Here is a 20,601-nt window from a genome sequence, read left to right as displayed (position 1 = left end):
TTGGGTTTCATGATTCAGAGGCAAGGGAAAGCTGAGTGAAGTCAGACATGCACTCTGGACTTTAAGAAGGCTGATTTCAAATAGCTTGAGGAACTACTGGGTGAGATCCCATACTCAATGAGAAGGAACCCAAGATGGATGGGAGTTTCTTAATGGTGAAATACTGAAGACACCAATTCCAACAAGAAATAAAAGTAGGAGCCATAAGGAGCTTCAAATACTGTATCTCAAGGGCTGTCACATGGAAAATGGAGCAAGCTTGTTTTCTCCTGCTCTGGAGGGTAGGGGTCAAACCAATGGCTTCAAGTTACAAGAAAGGAGATTCCAACTACAGTAAATATCAGGAAGACCTTTCTGACAGTAAGAGCTGTTTGACAGCAGAACAGACTTCCTCAGAAGGTGGTGGACTGTCCTTCATTGGAGGTTTTTAAGCTGAGGTAGGATGGCCATCTGCCATGGATGCTTTAGTTGAGATTCCTGCATTGCAGGGGGTTGAACTAGATGGACCTCGGGGTCCCTCAACTCTTCAGTTCTATGATTCTATTATTCCTTCACAGACATGACTTGTCTCCATTTAAAGCCATCTAAACTAGTGGCCATCACTTCATATTGTGGAAGCAAATTCCATAGTTTAGCTACGTGTGTGCTGTGTGAAGGAATCATGTGCCTTCTGCTTTGAGTATGGTTGCTTTATTAAACACGCAGCTGGGAGGAGTAGTGATGACATTAATTCAGGACGTGAAAGCAGTACCAGATATATACGAAGAGCGAGGCGGGCTTGAGGGTCACTCCGAGCTTGGAGACCAGTGGAACATGGCGGTATCCTAGAAACAAACCAAGAAGAAAGCAGATTTTTCTTCTTCAAAAAAATGTGCTAAATATAAAATGCACATCCAATAATATATGATGAAGGAAGAAGGAGTTTTTTTAAAAAAATAATCATGCGAATTGTTTCTTTTTTAAGTAAATCCATGCATGTGATGCATACAGACCATGCTTTTAAAGCACACTGCTTCTGTCATAGAAGGAAAAGTTTATTTGATCTTGCAAAATAAAAAAGAAAGTTGTCTAACTATTTTGCTTCTTTGTTTCTTTTGGCACTCTTGGCAGTAGAGATTTACTTTAGCTTTCCCAGAAAATCATCCTTGTATGCCATTTAAATAATAATCTCTATTTATTTTGTACTGCTAACTTCATACTGGTAGATTTGAATGCATTTTTATTTGTGGTTTCCCTGTGCCTTGATATTGATAAATAGACGTCTTCCTCTTCCATAATAGCATTGCTAGATTTAGTCTGACAGCACATAGACTTTGTTGTCTTGTTAGAGACTAAATATTTCAAGACGGTTCATGTAGCCTGAAATACAACTTAATAATTCTATGGATATTTCATTGGGTTGTGGATGTAATATTAAACTCAAAGAAATATTTTATAAACTGATTTTAGTGGGGGGGGGTTGGTTAAAAAATATTGTGGCTACAAAACAAGTATGTACCCATTTGATGGATTTCTATCGCACAAACTTTTAAATTCTCCTAAAATGACTATATTGATTTAAAGGCTGCCTTTGTCTATGACTGATTTGGCTAATTTAATTCCTCTGTACAAAATTGTAATCAAGTTATTTCATCCCAGTCTAGAGCTCTGTAGCCACTCCAGTGGGTGCAATGAGCTCCGAATGAATTGCAAGGGACCACATGTGCAAAATTGTCTCAAACTCCACAATGAACGGGGAGACCCATTCATGCACAAATATTGCATGGGTGCATGCTGACTCCTCCCATCCCTGCTTAATCTTACCTTTATTCAGGCTCATAACTGGCAAAGTAAATTGACCGAGGAAGTCATTTGCAGTTAGTGCCATCTGATCTTCTACAACAAAGCGTATTAAGGCAAGATCGGGAACATTGATGTTAAACGTGAATGTTTCATTCCATCTAGGATTCAAAGCTGCAATAAACAGGAGGGGGAATCTAGTTGTTGGACATGCGTTTTTGAACAGAAGCTCCACTGAACATCTTACCCAAGTTCATGGTGTGTTAAACTTACCATTGTTCTTTATGACAGAAGTCTGCTGTTTATTCATATCTCCAGGAACTCCATGGATCTCTATCTTCACTACAGGATCAGCCTTATTACTCTTGGAGAGGTTGCTTGGAGGCAGCTGGCAACCACTGATAATCTGCATAAAGGATAATCAACCGCCAGCATGAATGAATTGCTCAAATTACTGAGATACGTTCCCATAAGAATCTACTTTGAGACTTTTCCTTTCACTGTTGGAAGATCTGAAGTGGCGCTGGTGACTCTGGAGATGTTGAACTCAAGGTGCCTGCTTATCTGCCCACTCCCCTTTTTCTGTCTTCACATGTTCACCCCACACACTTAAAGAGAACTAGTGTGCAATCAGAACCAGTGCTCCAAAGCACTATTTAAATCAGTGCTTGGTTTAAGAGGGTGCCCACAGAAGGTTCCTGGTCCCCCTTACTTTCTGTGATGGCCTTTTAAGATACTGTTTCTGAAGGCTACACCAGAGGGGAGTGGTTGTTTGGCTAAAATTGGGGCAAGTCAGCAATGGGGCTTGTGAATTTTAATTAAAGTGTGGTCATGGAGTTAAATGTTTCAAGAGGTTGTTTTTCAGTGTTTTTAAGAACACTACTATGCTGAAAAAGGGACGCGGGTGGTGCTGTGGTCTAAACCACAGAGCCAGGGCTTGCTGATCAGAAGGTTGGTGGTTCAAATCCCTGCAATGGGGTGAGCTCCCGTTGTTTAGTCCCTGCTCCTGCCCACCTAGCAGTTTGAAAGCATGTCAAAGTGCAAGTAGATAAGTATACCTACCTCCGGCAGGAAGGTAACGGCGTTTCCGTGAGCTGCTCTGGTTCACCAGAAGCGGCTTAGTCATGCTGGCCACATGACCCAGAAGCTGCCTGCGGACAGACGCCAGCTGCCTCGGCCTATAGAGCGAGATGAGCGCACAACCCCAGAGTCATCCGCGACTGGACCTTACAGTCAGGGGTACCTCTACCTTTACCTTTTACTGTGCTGATATCGATTCACTCTACCTTTTTCTGTTTTTGCTCTTGCTGCAACAACAATAACATGGGATTGTATCCAGGTAAGAATGACTCAGAATAACTCTAAGTAGGTCTACTCCGCAACCCTTCCCCTCTGCAGGGAGGTGGGACCAATTCGGATGGTCCGCCCCCGCCACTTAATGGATCCAAATGGTTTCCAGAGAGTGGTAGGGGATACTTTATCCCATGTTGATGGCCTTTCAGCCGATTCCCTGGTGGCCCGCTGGAATGTGGAGCTAACCAGGGCTATTGACTGTTTGGCTCCGAAGCGCCCTCTCCGGTTGCATGGAGCCCGGACAGCCCCGTGGTTTTCCCCAGAGCTGAGGGCGATGAAACAATCGTTGAGACGGCTAGAGCGCTGGTGGCAGAAAACCCATTCTGAATCCAACCGAACACAGGTTAGAGCTCAACGTCGAGCCTACCAAGTGGCGATAGCGAAGGCAAAGAAGACTTTCTTCACCGCCTCTATTGCATCTGCGGAAAATAGCAGCAGGAGACTCTTTCAGGTGGTTCGGAATCTATCAGAGCCACCTTCGTCATCGGGGCCTGGTAGGGACCCCAAGATCTCCTGCAATGCGTTTGCAAAGTTTTTTGCGGATAAAATCGCTCAGATTCAGAAAGAGATAGACTCCACCGTGGGAGCAGGGCCAGGGCGGGAGAGTGCCAGAGTCCTGTCTAGTCCAGTTGCGTGGGATCAATTTCAGTCTGTTACCTCCGAGGATGTGGACAGGCTGCTTGGACGAGTGAAACCAACCACCTGTCTCCTTGATCCTTGCCCATCCTGGCTTATAAAAGCTAGCCGGGAGGGGCTGGGCGATGGGCTGCGCGGGGTGGTGAATGCTTCCCTCTGTGAGGGAGCCTTCCCAGCCCCGCTGAAAGAGGCGGTCATTAAACCGCTTCTTAAAAAAACATCTTTAGACCCGGCCAATATGGCCAACTATCGCCCAGTCTCAAATCTACCATTCTTGGGCAAGGTGATTGAGCGGGTGGTTGCTGAACAACTCCAGGCACGCCTGGAAGAAGCGGACCATTTGGATCCCTTCCAATCGGGATTCAGGCCTCACCATGGGACTGAAACCGCCTTGGTCGCGCTGGTCGATGATCTCCGGCGGGCTAGGGACAAAGGTGAGAGCTGTTTCCTAGTTCTGCTGGATCTCTCAGCGGCCTTTGACACCATCGACCATAACATCCTTCTAGACCGGCTAGAGGGGTTGGGAGCTGGAGGCACTGTTATACAGTGGTTCCGCTCCTTCCTCCTGGGCTGTGTTCAGAAAGTGGTGGTGGGGGATGAGTGTTCAGACCCCTGGGCTCTCACTTGTGGGGTGCCTCAGGGTTCTGTCCTCTCCCCCATGCTTTTTAATATCTATATGAAGCCGCTGGGAGAGATCATCAGGGGGTTTGGGCTGGGTGTTCATCAGTATGCAGATGATACCCAGCTCTACCTCTCTTTCAAATCAGAACCAGTGAAGGCCGTGAAGGTCCTGTGTGAGTGCCTGGAGGCGGTTGGAGGATGGATGGCGGCTAACAGATTGAGGTTGAATCCTGACAAGACAGAAGTACTGTTTTTGGGGGACAGGAGGAGGGCAGGTGTGGAGGATTCCCTGGTCCTGAATGGGGTAACTGTGCCCCTGAAGGACCAGGTGCGCAGCCTGGGAATCATTTTGGACTCACAGCTGTCCATGGAAGCGTAGGTTAATTCTGTATCCAGGGCAGCTGTCTACCAGCTCCACCTGGTACGCAGGCTGAGACCCTACCTGCCCGCGGACTGTCTCACCAAGGTGGTGCATGCTCTGGTTATCTCCCGCTTGGACTACTGCAATGCGCTCTATGTGGGGCTACCTTTGAAGGTGACCCGGAAACTGCAATTAATCCAAAATGCGGCAGCTAGACCGGTGACTGGGAGTGGCCGCCGGGACCACATAACACCGGTCCTGAGAGATCAGCATTGGCTCCCAGTACGTTTCCGAGCACAATTCAAAGTGTTGGTGCTGACCTTTAAAGCCCTAAACGGCCTCGGTCCTGTATACCTGAAGGAGCGTCTCCACCCCCATCATTCAGCCCGGACACTGAGATCCAGCGCCGAGGGCCTTCTGTTGGTTCCCTCACTGCGAGAAGCAAAACTACAGGGAACCAGGCAGAGGGCCTTCTCGGTAGTGGCGCCCGCCCTGTGGAACGCCCTCCCATCACAGGTCAGGGAAATAAACAACTACCTGACATTCAGAAAAAACCTGAAGGCAGCCCTTTTTAGGGAAGTTTTTAATCTGTGATATTTTAAATGTATTTTAATATTTGATGGAAGCCGCCCAGAGTGGCTGGGGAAATCCAGCCAGATGGGCGGGGTACAAATAATAAATATTATTATTAATATTATTACTCTAAGTAGGACAAGCATGAGAGACAACCCATCGTTATTATTTTATAACAACAATATTGCTAGTGTGGTTATATTATAATGGTAGACAGCCCCAGCATCAAATGATGGAGGGCAGTCTCTGAATTTCTGAATTTACAAATTTCACATGATACAACCCCAGCCAACATGGCCAATGGTCAGAAGTGATGGGAGTTGTAGTCCATCAACCTCTGGACTACAAACAGCGAAATTTCACAGCCCAATCCAACCCTGGGATGAGAGCTTTGAAAATGCCACATAAATACTACAGCACTCCATGGTGTCATCCTCTTTAAGTCTCTTGACATTTTCAGAATTACAACCATTAGCCCTGCTAAGAAGATTGCTATAGCATGGATCCCTATATAGCATTCAATCTTTCTCCCACTGTCAACAATAGGAGTCATCTATTAACTGCTGCGGAAGGAGGAAAAACATCCATAAGTATATATGATTTAAATGTTTTAGAAAAGATTCACTTTACCATAAACATAAAAATAAAATATTATTAAATCAGCAGAACACAGAGTCGTCCAGGACCAATATTGTATAACACAAAATGCATAGGCATAGACGCCCCATAGTGCTTGGGTGATACCTATATCTCAAACACTTTCTTGCTTCATATGATTCACTAACTTTCAAATAACGCTTTGGAGAACTTCGGGAGTTTCTCAGAAGGTTGTCCGGGGTTTCTTAATCAGATGGATCATAATGGCAGACAAGCTTTCCTTCCATAAAGCTTTCATTACCAAAACCCCAAAGTTTTGTTTTTTTTTTAAGCAAAACAAAAACAAAACTATAATGCAATAATTCATTAATCCAATGAAGCTGAATGTTGGAAAATTCAGGATAGATAAAAGGAAGTGCTTTTTCGCACAGTGTATAGTTGAACTGTGAAACTCAATCCCACAGGAGGCACTGAAGGACACCAAATTGGCTGGCTTTAAAATACCTTTAGACAAATTCATGGAGGGCAAGGCTATTGATGTCTATCTTCTACTTCTACTTGTCAGGTGTATTGTGCCTCTTGATGCATTAGGGTTGTACTGCCTTTGAACATGGAGGTTCTTTTTTCACCAATACTTTTCGATAGACCAATTCTCCACAAATTAGTCCAACCTCTTCTTACAAATCTCCAAGGAAGGAAAGTCCACCGCCTCTCGTGGAAGACTGTTCCACTGCTGAATCCTTCTTACTGTCAGAAAGTTCTTCCTGTTATTTAGTCAGAATCTCATAGAATCATAGAGTTGGAAGAGACCACGAGGGCCATCCAGTCCAACCCCCTGCCAAGCAGGAAACACCATCAAAGCATTCCTGACAGATGGCTGTCAAGCCTCCGCTTAAAGACCTCCAAAGAAGGAGACTCCACCACACTCCTTGGCAGCAAATTCCACTGTCCAACAGCTCTTACTGTCAGGAAGTTCTTCCTAATGTTTAGGTGGAATCTTCTTTCTTGTAGTTTGAATCCATTGCCCCGTGTCCGCTTCTCTGGAGTAGCAGAAAACAACCTTTCTCCCTCATCTATATGACATCCTTTTATATATTTGAACATGGCTATCATATCACCCCTTAACCTTCTCTTCTCCAGGCTAAACATACCCAGCTCCCTAAGCCGTTCCTCATAAGGCATCGTTTCCAGGCCTTTGACCATCTCCTTTCTTGTAACTTGAATTCATTGGTTGGGGCCCTAGCCTCTGGAGCAGGAAAAAACAAGCTTGCTCCATCCTCCATGTGGCAGTCCTTGAGATATTTGACGAAGGCTATCACATCTCTTCTCCATCATCTCTTTACCCAGGCTAAACATACCAATTCCCTCAACCATTCCTTATGAAGGAGGGAGAAACATATCTGGCTTTGTTTAACATGCATTTTTAATTATTATTTTTTAAAAAATGAACAAAATCTTTGTTAAAGGTTGGCAAGAAGGGAAGAGAAGAGGATGCTTACTCTGTAGCCAGACCACCCCCCCCCCAAAAAAAAACCCACACACACTGTACACTGCTGGTATTTAATAACCTGTCAAATGTCTTTGATAACTATTTGCAGCTTGCTGGCCACAGAATTTATAGTATTTGAGGTATTTTCAACAACAAGCATAGGAGAGTACCAGGAAATATTACAGATAATAAATCAAACCTGTTTGATTTATTTTTGTTCAAACGGGCAATTTTCCAGAACCATCTCTGTACATGAATATCACAGCTTGCCCTGAAAGGTTTAATTCAATTTGCCTCTCTCTTTTTTCAACATGCTACGGTAATGTTCTAAATTGCAGCTGAAGAATGACCTAGGTGTACTGTGAACGAGATCCTTGTAAATAACAGTATTAAATGAGGCTGCCTTGTAAGCAGAATGCCAGTATTTTTGGAAAGTTCAGTTTCGTTCTTGGATGCTGCAAATTAGATTTAATCCCAGTCCGGGGATATATTGTAGCTAGGGGGCTAGAGAGGGTAAACTGTAACTATAATCACTGCATTCCTAGCCCTATTGAATTCAGTGCAACTTACTTCAGAGTTGGGATCTAATAAATAAGGTATCATTTTCCATGCTGCTCTACGTTCTTTGCATGCAGCGTTGTTTCTGTTCTGCTGCAGTTGGTCTTCTGCCAAAAACTACATTATTTGTCTCGCTGCCCATGGTGGCAAAATTTACATGTTACGTCATTAATTAGATAAATCGTATCAGTTATGTTGTCATGGTGTTATTTCACCCCCTTTGTTTCCATGCAAAATAAACTCAAAACCAGTGGGGAAAACATAAGCAGTTATGTATCATTTACAGACTGACAACAAAAACAGCAGCTAATACCAATTGTACTTGCTGAATTGGTTTCTGTTCCAGACAGGGAACAATGGCCATTTCTGCTCCTGTTTTTGAATTCTCTGACATCACTAGTTTTGAGCAGGCGTGATTAGGGTTGCAACCTTAATGCCCACACAAAACTCTGCCTCCAGGAAGGGTTCCCAGTTCAGAACTGCCCTGCTGGATCAGACCAAAGATCCATCTAGCATTCTGCTTCCAAACACGGCCAAGTGCATGTTTCTGTGAAGATCACAAGCTGGCCGTGAAGCAAGTGCTGGGTCATGGGCAACAGTGTGGAGAAATTCAGGAGTTGGGAAATGAGAGGCTGGAGTAAAAATTAAGAAAGATCCAGCAGTGGCATAGAAGTGGGCCAAAGAACAACCCAGGAGACCAAAGAACTATCAGGATGCAAGAGAAAGAATTCTAAAGGCAGAGATCCAGATGAAGAGGGAAAATTACAAGATACAGGAGAAGTAAGGTAAAGGTAAATGGTAAAGGACCCCTGGACAATTAAGTCCAGTCAAAGGCAACTATGGGTTTGCGGCACTCATCTCGCTTTCAGGTCGAGGGAGCCAGCGTTAGTCCACAGACAGCTTTCCAGGTCATGTGGCCAGCATGACTAAACTGCTTCTGGTGCAATGGGATACCGTGACAGAAGCCAGAGAGCACGGAAACGCCATTTACCTTCCCACTGCAGCGGTACCCATTTATCTGCTTGCTCTGGTATGCTTATTATTATTATTATTATATTTTTATTAAAGTTTTATAATTACAAATATCAGGTACCATAATCCAATCCTACCTTTACAATCCCCACCCTCCTCCCCGGCTTCCCTAATTTTCCCCTTCTGGTTTGTTACATTGTTTGTTGTATTCTGCATGTATAGGTAACGGTAAAGGTAAATGTTGTTCCATTGTCATCCTCCATTTTGAACTTCAATAAAGTTGTGAAAGTTTATTCAAATCTTGACAATGAGTCCGTTTCTATTTGTTGTTTCTGCAAATGTCTTGTAAAATGTTCCCATTCCTTTTTAAAGTCACTGTTGTCTTTTTCGCTCTGTATGCTTTCGAACTGCTAGGTTGGCAGAAGCTGGGACAGAGCAAAGGGAGCTCACCCTGTCACACGGATTCGAACCGCTGACCTTCTGGTCAGCAAGCCCAAGAGGCTCCGTGGTTTATAAAACATAACATAAGTATAATATATGAATGATAAGTAAAAGGTTGAATGAAACCATCTTACCCTTACTGTAAGTGTAAGCGCTCTGAATTTGAAGTTTACGTCATGTGGGTTGTAGTCTGAGTCTCTCTTTCTCAGGAATTCTGGTTTTAAGACATAACCAGAGCCACCATTGTCCAAATACCTTCCATTCAGTAGATCCATCTGTAGTCCGGGTGTCTGGAAGTTTAAGGCCACTGCAAGCGGGGGAAGAGATATTTTCAGTTTCATGCAAAGTATTGTGTGAGCCTTTTTTTAAATGCAACTGAATGGCTGTTTTTCAGAACTATTTCCCCCCTACACACACACACACACACACGCACCAGGATCTGATGACACATACAGAGACATTGAAAAAACAAATGGAGGTGATGAAACTGCAAGGGCTGGGCCTCTGAATTTCTGGCGCATGCAATGATCACATACTTGCACATTTTGCTCTATGCACCTATATCAGCACGTGCTTGTAGCCTCTTTGCCTGCCAGCTGAGGTGTGGGACTCTGGCTCTGGTGCACATCTCATGGGATAACATACCTCCCCAGTCTTTAAAATGCAGTTCGGAAAAACCTCTTGATGGTTTCATAATTGACGGTTTCCATGGAGCACAGAGCTAGGGACAGCTTCCTAGAGGCTAGAAGGGTGTTTGCATATGTATCCAGAGCACTTTGGGAGTTGCTGTAAGTGCATGTTTTCGTCAATAAAGAATTAACTATCAGGCGTGCACCTTCCTTGGCTGGGGGTGTCTAAGGCAGAACTGGGTGGAGCAACAAATCGAAATTTCATCTTTGTACAGCAGGCTAGTTTCTACACATGCGGATAGCTCAGTTGGTTAGAGTGTGATGCTGATAACACCAAAGTTGCAGGTTTGATCCCTGTCTGAGACAACTGCATATTCCTGCATTGCAGGGGTTTGGACTAAATGAGCTTCAGGGTGCCTTCCAACCCAACAATTCTATGAGCCTATGATTCCTCTCTATCCTCCATCCAGAGAATCAAGAGTCATTATCAGTGTTCAAGGGCATGTTCCTGCAAGGCACTTGGAGTGTGAAGCAGGGCTTGTGTGGGGTGGGTTCTGGGGAGGGTTTCAAGGACCAGATAAAAGGAGAACCATATTTGGCCCCTGGGCATGAGGTTACCCATCCCTGTCTATTAGTTTGGCAGCCACTGCAGGAAGAGCATTCCTAGTGGTGTCACCTGGACTAGGTAACACCTTAGGTCTGTCAAAGTTGGAAGATGGACCCTTTCAAATGGGATTTAAAGACCTGTTGTGCTCAAAAGGTGCACAGAAGCAGCCTTGTGCCAGGTTAAACAATTTGTCCACCTAGCCTAGTACTGTCCATTTTTTCTCCCCTCGGCAGTCCAATATCTTAGGCAGAGAAAGCTATTTTCCATTGCCTGCTATATGAACCTTTTAGCTGAAGATGCCAAAGTTAGAACCTAAAGATTTTCTGTCTGTTTAAACAATCTTTTGATCTTTAATTTGCCTAATTGATTTCATCTAGATTTACTGGTTGCTGTTTAGCTTCTCTCTGCTTGGCATTCTTTTTGATAGTTTTATTGTTTAGGTTGTGTTTCATTTCATTGGGCGTTCTGTTGCTGGATAATACTTCAAAGCGAGGTCGTGAATTAAATAAAACTAGATAGGTAAGGTAGATAGATGTGGAGGAGTGGAGACATGAACCCGGTTCCCCAGATTACGAGTCTACCACTCTTAACCACTAACACCACACTGGCTCTCCATCACTAACCATCTCTTTGAATTATGGTGCTGGAGGAGACTCTTGAGAGTCCCATGGACTGCAAGAAGATCAAACCTATCCATTCTCAAGGAAATCGGCCCTGAGTGCTCACTAGAAGGACAGATCCTGAAGTTGAGGCTCCAGTACTTTGGCCACCTCATGAGAAGAGAAAACTCCCTGGAAAAGACCCTGATGTTGGGAAAGATGGAGGGCACAAGGAGAAGGGGACGACAGAGGATGAGATGGTTGGACAGTGTTCTCAAAGCTACTAACATGAGTTTGGCCAAACTGCGGGAGTGCCTGGCGTGCTCTGGTCCATGGGGTCACGAAGAGTCGGACATGACTGAACGACTGAACAACAACAAGAAGAAGATATTTCCACCACAACCTACTCATCTATCCTGTAAATCAGCCTTCACTAACCTGGCGCTCTCCAGCTGCTTTGGATTGCAACTCATGTCAACCTCAGCCAGCATCACCATGCAGGCTGAAGCTGATGGGAGTTCAAGTTGAAAACATCTGGTGGGCACCAGGTGGGTAAAACTTTCATCTGTTCAGCATTTAAATGGAACAGAGATTATAATAAATATAGGTGACAGTTTGATAAGGAAGCAAGTAGACCTTAAGGCTGCAGTCTTGTTGCAGTTTTGCTTGGGAGGAAGATCACATCTATACTATGCATTTAAAGAACATTTAACACACATGGCTTCCTCCAATAATCCCAGGAACTGTTATTTATCCCCTCACAGAGCTACTATTGCCAAACATCTTAAAAACCTACACTTTCCATGGGATTGTTTTTTCAGCCATGTGCTTCAATTGTGTTTTAAACAGCAGGTGTAGATGTGGCCAAAGTCTCATTGAGCTTGATGGAACATACTTCCAAGTCAACATACATGCATAGCTTCAACATTCACAAGGGACTCTCCCTTCCCTTTCTCCCCCACAACAAACACTCTGTGAGGTGAGTGGGGCTGAGAGACTTCAGAGAAGTGTGACTAGCCCAAGGTCACCCAGCAGCTGCATGTGGAGGAGTGGAGACATGAACCCGGTTCCCCAGATTACGAGTCTACTGCTCTTAACCACTAACACCACACTGGCTCTCCATCACTAACCATCTCTCCCTCTCTCTCTCTCTCTCTCTCTCTCTCTGAGACTGTATTGCTATTCCCATTGTATAAGTCTGATGATTGGCAGCATGCGGACAAGCTCAAAATAGTTATATCTCAGAGGGCAAAACTCTTTGGTTCAGAACCTTTTTAATTTCATAGAAATAAAGTCACTCCTTCCGCATGTCACCCATTCAGTTCTGGGTGCTGCGGTGACATTTACAAATCATCCAATTTCCTGCAATGCAGGCTGCCTGAGTCCTGAGTGGCACTCAGTAAATGATCCTTTCATGCCAGGAAACTGTCCACTGCCAACAATGCACCCAGTCAAAGCTTTTAGAGGAGTTAATATCACCAAACAGATCACTTTATCTTTTGTTATGCATTGCACACATGCCATTAAAGAGGAGCAAAAAAATGAAAGCAATGAGCAGGAAGAGATGTAATTAGTATTTTTGTTCTTCCCCCCAACTGCCGCAGGATGCAGCAAAGTACATGGCTTCATATAATGGATTTGTTGTTACATTTCCCATTGCAATGACAAACAAGTTAAGACATAAACATTAGGCAGCGTGCTACAGGAAGAGGACTTAGACATCTGTTTGGGAGGCCAGCACGGCATATTTTTGAGCATGAGGGATTGCAATTTTGACTCAGCCATATGTCCGCTATCATCAAGGCAGCATTCAGGTCAGGGCTGGGGAACCTCCCACCCTCCATGAATTATTGGACTACAACTCCCATCAGGCCCAGCCAGCATGATAATGGCAGTTGCAGTCCACCACATCTCCACCTCTTTCCAGCCTCCTCTTTCCAGCAGATTGGATGCTTTCATTTCTGATTTTAAACCATGCACAGCCTTCCATGACATCCAAATTGAGGCAACTGCCCTTTGTTTAAAATATGGTTAATGAGTAATGCTCATACCATGGCTTCAGAACCTGGCTTGTGCTGGAACCATAGTTTACACAAACCACGGTTTCCTGAGTTCAAATGTCACAGAGAGCTGTGGTTAGTTTGTTACAAAAAGATACTTTGCACATCCCCCATTGCACAAAGAGAGGAGGGGGACCACATGATCCACTCTGCCCCGACTCTCCACTATGGTTCTCCATTACATCTCAGACTGGCCAATGTGTTTGATGCTTCTTTGCTTTACTGTCTCCAGGTGTGTAGAATCTTTGGCTCTCCAAATGCTGCCGAAATATCACTCCCATCAACTCAGGCCATTGGCCATACTTTCTGGAGCCGATCAGAGTTCTAGTTTAGCAATATCTGAAGGGACACGCCTACCTTAACCTCAATGCCCTCCTCAGCCCTGTGGCCTGTTACAGCAACCCAAAAGGCACTCTAGATCCCAATATATGTCAGCCCCCAACCCACTTTCATCCATGTGAGATGTTATCAAATCTAAACCATATATCTAAACCTATTTTTGTGTTTCGTGCATGCAAACACATCACATAAAATTAGATGGAAAAGCCTACCCATTTGGCACCCAACATTCCAGAATTCTTGTGGATCATAATTTGAAGAGTCTGTCCTGGTTCCTTTGGGGTAGATTCTTGTAATGAAGTTCCTTGTGTGTGCAATGAAGTCGGGAGCTGCAAAGAGGGATGGGGCACATATTTTATTAAAAAGTACAAAATTTTAATATTTCAAAGGTAAGATAATTTGATGTGTGTTTGTGGCAAAGTCACCATGCAATATTCATGCCCACAATGCTTCGCAATATTTCCTTACATCTCTTCTATGAACTCATATTCAAAAGTAACACTTTTTTAAAAAAAAACCATAAACATAAACCTAGCCAGGCACCCTGGAAATCAACATAACCATGAACCAGTTACCGATGACGGGATATCAAGGATAGAGCCCACTGGAAGAAATCTCAACTCTGATTTTTTTTTTTTAAGGCTGTAGTCCATATGGTCACAGGGAGAACATGTAAAAATGTGCCTGTTGTTCAAAACAAACAAGGAGAAAGCATATGTTCAAGCTAAGGTTCAGTTCTATTGATTTCAAAAGGGAGGGTAAGTATGGACTAAACTCTCTCCCACTGGAAATGATGTGATTTATTATTGTTTATTTTATTCATTTATCACTGTATTTATATCCCGCCTTTCCTCCAAGGAGCTCAAGGTTATCCCCCTTCACCATTATATCCTCACAACAACCCTGTGAGAGGATGGTGAGGTATTCCTGCTCCTTCCAGCTCTCATCTCCCGCAGCCCGACTTATGATGTAACTTCCTGGGCCTCCAGCTGCTGCCATGATGGCAACCAAGCTACCCACCAGGGTGCTGCCTTGTGCAGAAGTGGGCACTTCTGCATTCTAGTCCCCAGCATAGCTCTATTCTGGAAGAAGTCTTGAGAGCCGTAGAAACAGGCTACAATGTGAACAGAGTGTCTGTACCCCCATAGAGAGCTCTCTCACTACAGGCATAGCTATAGGAAAGTGATGCCTACAATTGGCCAGAAATATATTCCTTACCGAAGAAGGTTCTTGCCTTTCTCCTGCTGCTTTGCACTTTGCAGCACACATAATAATAATAAATAATAATTTATTATTTGTACCCCGCCCACCTGGCTGGGTCTCCCCAGCCACTCTGGGCGGCTTCCATCAAATATTAAAATACATTTAAAATATCACAGATTAAAAACTTCCCTAAACAGGGCTGCCTTCAGGTATTTTCTGAATGTCAGGTAGTTGTTTATTCCCTTGACCTCTGATGGGAGGGCATTCCACAGGGCGGGCGCCACTACCGAGAAGGCCCTCTGCCTGGTTCCCTGTAGCTTTGCTTCTTGCAGTGAGGGAACCGACAGAAGGCCCTCGGCGCTGGATCTCAGTGTCCACATGGAAGTGGATACAGCAAGTATCTCATCAGATCAATGTGCGCAAGAGCCCAGACACCCCTGTAAGTGCCCTTTCCGTTTGGTCAACCTTAGCTGGAATCCAACATGGCAGCAACAGCTTTGCCGCGACCCACCTGGGATGGCCTCGCAATCCACCCGTGGGTCCCAAACCACTGGCTGAAGCTCTATAATGTAAACCTTTCACCCACCAGATTATTAGAGAAATGAACTAAGGATAAATTCTGAATTCCATTATAGCTCCCACGCCACAAAACAAATGTTGTGATTATGCAAACTGCAGGAGGCCCAATTTGCATCATTTATTCCAGTTCGGGGGAGGGGTTGTTTTAGTGGGTGATTTGAGAAGCCCCGAGAATCGTAATTTTTGCTACAATTTCTAGGCAATCCATCTCTCTCTGCTTCCATATTCCATATTTATATCCTGCGCTTCTGATTAAAAGCCTCCAAGGTGGCTTGCAACAACCACTAAATAAATCCTGCACTATATTAAAATGAAAACGATACAATTATTTCAAATGGCAACAGTAGAAGTTTTGAGTATAAATGAAGCAGGAAACAGGGGTGGGCAGATTAGTCCGTTTCACATATATTCATTATTTGTAAGTCTTTTCCATCAAGTTTCGGCCACAATCAAAGAGTGTTTAGAAATGTGTGTTTTGTTAGGAAAGGCATTACATAATATATATAATTCCAGAATATATATATATATATATATATATATATATATATATATATACAGGGTTTTCCCCCCTAAAAATAAATAAATGTTTAGAGGTACTTTCATTTTCCTACTAATATTAAAATACTGCCCCTCAATGAGGCCAAACTTAGATTCACAAAATGTTTAGGGGTATGCGTACCCCTGCATCCTACCAGAAAAAAGCACTGTGTGCTTGCGTGCGTGTGAGGAGATAGATAGAGACAGAGATAGAGATAGAGATTTTGTTGTTGTTCAGTCGTTCAGTCATGTCCGACTCTTCATGACCCCATGGACCAGAGCACGCCAGGCACGCCTATCCTCCACTGCCTCCTGCAGTTTGGCCAAACTCATGCCAGTCGCTTCGAGAACACTGTCCAACCATCTCATCCTCTGTCGTCCCCTTCTCCTTGTGCCCTCCATCTTTCCCAACATCAGGGTCTTTTCCAGGGACTCTTCTCTTCTCATGAGGTGGCCAAAGTACTTCAGCCTCAACTTCAGGATCTGCCCTTCCAGTGAGCAATCAGGGCTGATTTCTTTAAGGATGTGTATCTGAAGAAGTGTGCATGCACACGAAAGCTCATACCAAGAACAAACTTAGTTGGTCTCTAAGGTGCTACTGGAAAGAATTTTTATTTTATTTTGTTTTTTCTTTAAGGATGGATAAGTTTGATCTTTTTGCAGTCCATGGGACTCTCAAGAATCTCCTCCAGCACCATAATTCAAAAGCATCAATTCTTCAGCGATCAGTCTTCTTTATGGTCCAGCTCTCACTTCCATGCATTACTACCGGGAAAACCATAGCTTTAACTATACGGACCTTTGTCGGCAAGGCGATGTCTCTGGTTTTTAAGATGCTGTCTAGGTTTGTCATTGCTTTCCTCCCAAGAAGCAGGCGTCTTTTAATTTCGTGACTGCTGTCTCTATCTGCAGTGATCATGGAGCCCAAGTAAAATCTCTCACTGTCTCCATTTCTTCCCCTTCTATTAGCCAGGAGGTGATGGGACCAGTGGCCATGATCTTAGTTTTTTTGATGTTGAGCTTCAGACCATATTTTGCACTCTCCTCTTTCACCCTCATTAAAAGGTTCTTTAATTCCTCCTCACTTTCTGCCATCAAGGTTGTGTCATCAGATTATCTGAGGTTGCTGATATTTCTTCCGGCAATCTTAATTCCGGCTTGGGATTCATCCAGTCCAGCCTTTCGCATGATGAATTCTGCATATAAGTTAAATAAGCAGGGAGACAATATACAGCCTTGTCGTACTCCTTTCCCAATTTTGAACCAATCAGTTGTTCCATATCCAGTTCTAACTGTAGCTTCTTGTCCCACATAGAGATTTCTCAGGAGACAAATGAGGTGATCTAGCACTCCCATTTCTTTAAGAACTTGCCATAGTTTGCTGTGGTCGACATAGTCAAATGCTTTTGCGTAGTCAATGAAGCAGAAGTAGATGTTTTTCTGGAACTCTCTAGCTTTCTCCATAATTCAGTGCATGTTTGCAATTTGGATAGAGATAGAGATAGAGATAGAGATAGAGATAGAGATAGAGATAGAGATAGAGATAGAGATAGAGATAGAGATAGATAGAGATAGAGATAGAGATAGATAGAAATAGATAGATAGATAGAGATAGAGATATTCTTGCCCACACCCCTTAACATAAATGTCCCAGGGCAGGTTATGACAAAGTAGTATAGAATTATAACAATAGATTTAAAAACTTTACAGTTATAAAACGGGGGTGGGGACATTCTAAATGTAAAAGAACAGTATAGATTCAATAAAAAGGGGGTTCCACCAGAAAACGAAAATGCTTTGATTGCCAGAGGCCAAGGTAAAAAAGTGCTTAATAAAAAGCCGTATAATGGAGACAGATACTCAACATACTTTGGCAGAGGGGAAGTTCCACAATTTAGGTGGAAATTTGGGTGCAAATCTTCATGCAGATTTTTAAAATCCCTACTTGAACATTTGCACTTAAATGCATATTCCCGAAAGCTTTCTCTCACGAAAATAAGCATTTCTAAACTGATTTTTATACTTTTTTTCCGCTGACAAGCTTCAGAGAAGGGTAAAATCAAGAGGGTGAGCTGCAAGGTTCTTATCTGCATTTTAGTTCAGGAAATGCAGAACAAGTCGGGTCATATCAGAATTCACAAAGATCAAAATCCTCAAGCGCCGTTCCTGGCGGTAAAACAGATCGTCCTCCAAGTACATGAGCAAACAGCATCAACCCAATGTTGGAACGACAGCAATGTTAGCAGCCTCTGAGGATGTTCCCACATGTTAGGTGGGGAGAGGCATCCTTAAAATGATCTCTGAAGCAGATCTTATAATATGACCAAGCTTCTGTGGGAGAAGGCAATTCCTCCGATAACTCCTGGCCATAAGTTTCGGGAGACGGTAGTTCATGTTATTTTGTTCTTTATAGAGAGATCCACACAAAGAGTTAATCACTCCATTATTCCTGTCTCAGCTGGGGTACCCAGCTAATTATTACAATGACATTTCTCCTTGCAGATCGATATAAGCTGCTGACAGCAGGAAAAAAACACACCTGCAAAATTCATAGCAACCTCCATTAAAATAAGGACTGCCAACGTGCCCACAGTTTTAAATTGTATCGTTTTAAAATTCCAATTGATTTTAGTAATTTTACCCGCTCAGTAGTGTTTATACTTGTATATATTTCTATTATGCTTATATCTGGAAGCAAATGACTGGTGTCTCAGTTGAGTTTGGTAATTTCCCCTGCTTAGTTGTTCACATATGTGTGCAGTTTATGTTTTGTGCAGATTGCAAAGGCCAGTGGCTGAAACAAATAAATATCTATTTATTTAGAGTTCTATTCCAAAGACAGCACTTCGATTTCTTCACAGAAGCAAACAGTAAACCAGTAAAGATCTCTTGATTAGATTTGGCTCTCGGTGCAGTAGAGTACGGCAAAGATCAGTAATACCACAAAGATGCAATCTTATGCTCACCTATCTGGAGGTAAATCCCACTGAATGATGTTCAAATGACGTCTACAAGAGGGTCCTTAGGACTGATCCTCTTGCATGTTGCAAGTTTAAGCCTACTTACTTGGAAATAAATTCCATTAAAATCAGTATGACTTATTCCCAAGCACAGAGGCTTAACAATCTGGTTGCAAAAGGCATTCTGGAAACTTCACTGACTATGAAACATATAGGGGTATTATTATTATTATTATTATTATTATTATTATTACATTTTCCCCACTGGGACTCAATGGGCATCCATCTAGTCCCGTTGAGGTTAATGGACATGACTAACTCAAGAGTCGTGGGACGTGGGTGGCACTGTGGTCTAAACCTGTGTTCCCCAACCTTGGGCCTCCAGCTTTTTTTGGACTACATCATCATCCCTAGCTAGCAAGGCCAGTGGTCAGGGATGATGGGAGTTGTAGGCAAAAAACAGCTGGAGGCCCGAGGTTGAGGAACACTAGTCTAAACCACTGAGCCTAGGGCTTGCCAATCGGAAGGTTGGCGGTTCGAATCCCTGCAACGGGGTGAGCTCCTGTTGCTCAGTCCCAGCTCCTGCCCACCTAGCAGTTCAAAAGCACGTCAAAGTGCAAGTAGATAAATAGGTACCGCTCCGGCGAGAAGGTAAACGGTGTTTCCATGCGCTGCTCTGGTTCGCCAGAAGGGGCTTAGTCATGCTGGCCACATGACCCGGAAGCTGTCTGTGGACAAACGGCGGCTCCCTCGGCCTAGAGAGTGAGATGAGCGCTGCAACCCCAGAGTTGGACACGACTGGACCTGATGGTCAGGGGTACCTTTACCTTTACCTTTAACTCAAGAGTCATTAATTTCAATAAGTCTACTCTAAGTGGGACTTAGTTAAATACCATTCTGTCACTTCTGTGTAACAGCGGAAATGTGCCATGCATAAAGTTTAGTTCCTCCAATAGTTTTAAAGAAGCAAATAGCAGCAAGTGTTGATTTTAGAATCTTGTAAATTACCTCTCTTGCTTATAAGTTTTTGTCCTTTCACCTCCCCGATGGAATTATTTTGATAAAACTTCTGCTTCTCCTTTGAATCTTCAAAGCTGACGAAAGACCGGGAAGCTGTGTATATCACAAGTTCTGACAGCAACATGGCGACTTTAACCTTATGAGTCTGTGAATAAAAAGTTAAAAAGCATTACAGCCTTGCAAAGTGAGAAATATGAGGTGATTCTCTCCTGGGGCTTTTGTATAACTGAATAGCTAAGATGCCCTGTTCACTGTACACCAACCATCAGTTAATAGTCACTGAGACAGGCAACAATGTATGGCTTCTGCTTTTGCAAAAATCTTGTGTGCTGGAGGTTAAGGATAGAGGAACCTATCAATTTCAGTCCTCTTCCTTTCTCATTTTCCCAGGCTTAAATTTTGTTCTCCGCATTTTTACAAGCAATTTGCAATTTTAAAAAAACAACACCTCTGATTAATTAGTGCTGATGAACACATTTTGTGTATATCTTTGACTAATATACACATTTTTACAAGCAATTTGCACTAATGCAATGCATTTTTGTGTTGTTTTCACTGCTGTTGTTTTCATCTTTAATGCACATTTCCTTAAATATATGCATTTTAGTACACAATGTTTGATTAGAAAACTGCACTGTAGAAATCAGAGAAGTGTGCATTTCAAAGGATAGCTGGGTTTCTGTTCATG

The 20,601-nt window shown here is 43.4% G+C and overlaps 1 protein-coding gene across 1 annotated transcript in view; it reads right to left on the bottom strand.

Annotated features, from left to right (window-relative positions):
• Positions 1 to 674: 674 nt before the first annotated feature.
• The window catches only part of LOC117054424 (1-phosphatidylinositol 4,5-bisphosphate phosphodiesterase zeta-1-like), a 41,009-nt gene continuing 21,082 nt past the window's right edge, over positions 675 to 20,601 (bottom strand). Inside the window, 6 exon segments of the mRNA XM_033163225.1 lie at positions 675 to 824; positions 1,804 to 1,953; positions 2,053 to 2,185; positions 9,515 to 9,687; positions 13,827 to 13,943; positions 19,902 to 20,058. Of these exon segments, the coding sequence (XP_033019116.1) occupies positions 727 to 824; positions 1,804 to 1,953; positions 2,053 to 2,185; positions 9,515 to 9,687; positions 13,827 to 13,943; positions 19,902 to 20,058 (828 nt within the window). The 3' untranslated portion in view covers positions 675 to 726.

The sequence above is a fragment of the Lacerta agilis genome, chromosome 10 (genome assembly GCF_009819535.1).
Source record: "Lacerta agilis isolate rLacAgi1 chromosome 10, rLacAgi1.pri, whole genome shotgun sequence".
Classification (NCBI taxonomy): domain Eukaryota; kingdom Metazoa; phylum Chordata; class Lepidosauria; order Squamata; family Lacertidae; genus Lacerta; species Lacerta agilis.
Note: the sequence above shows the minus strand (reverse complement) of the source record. Positions and strands in the feature narration are given on the sequence as shown.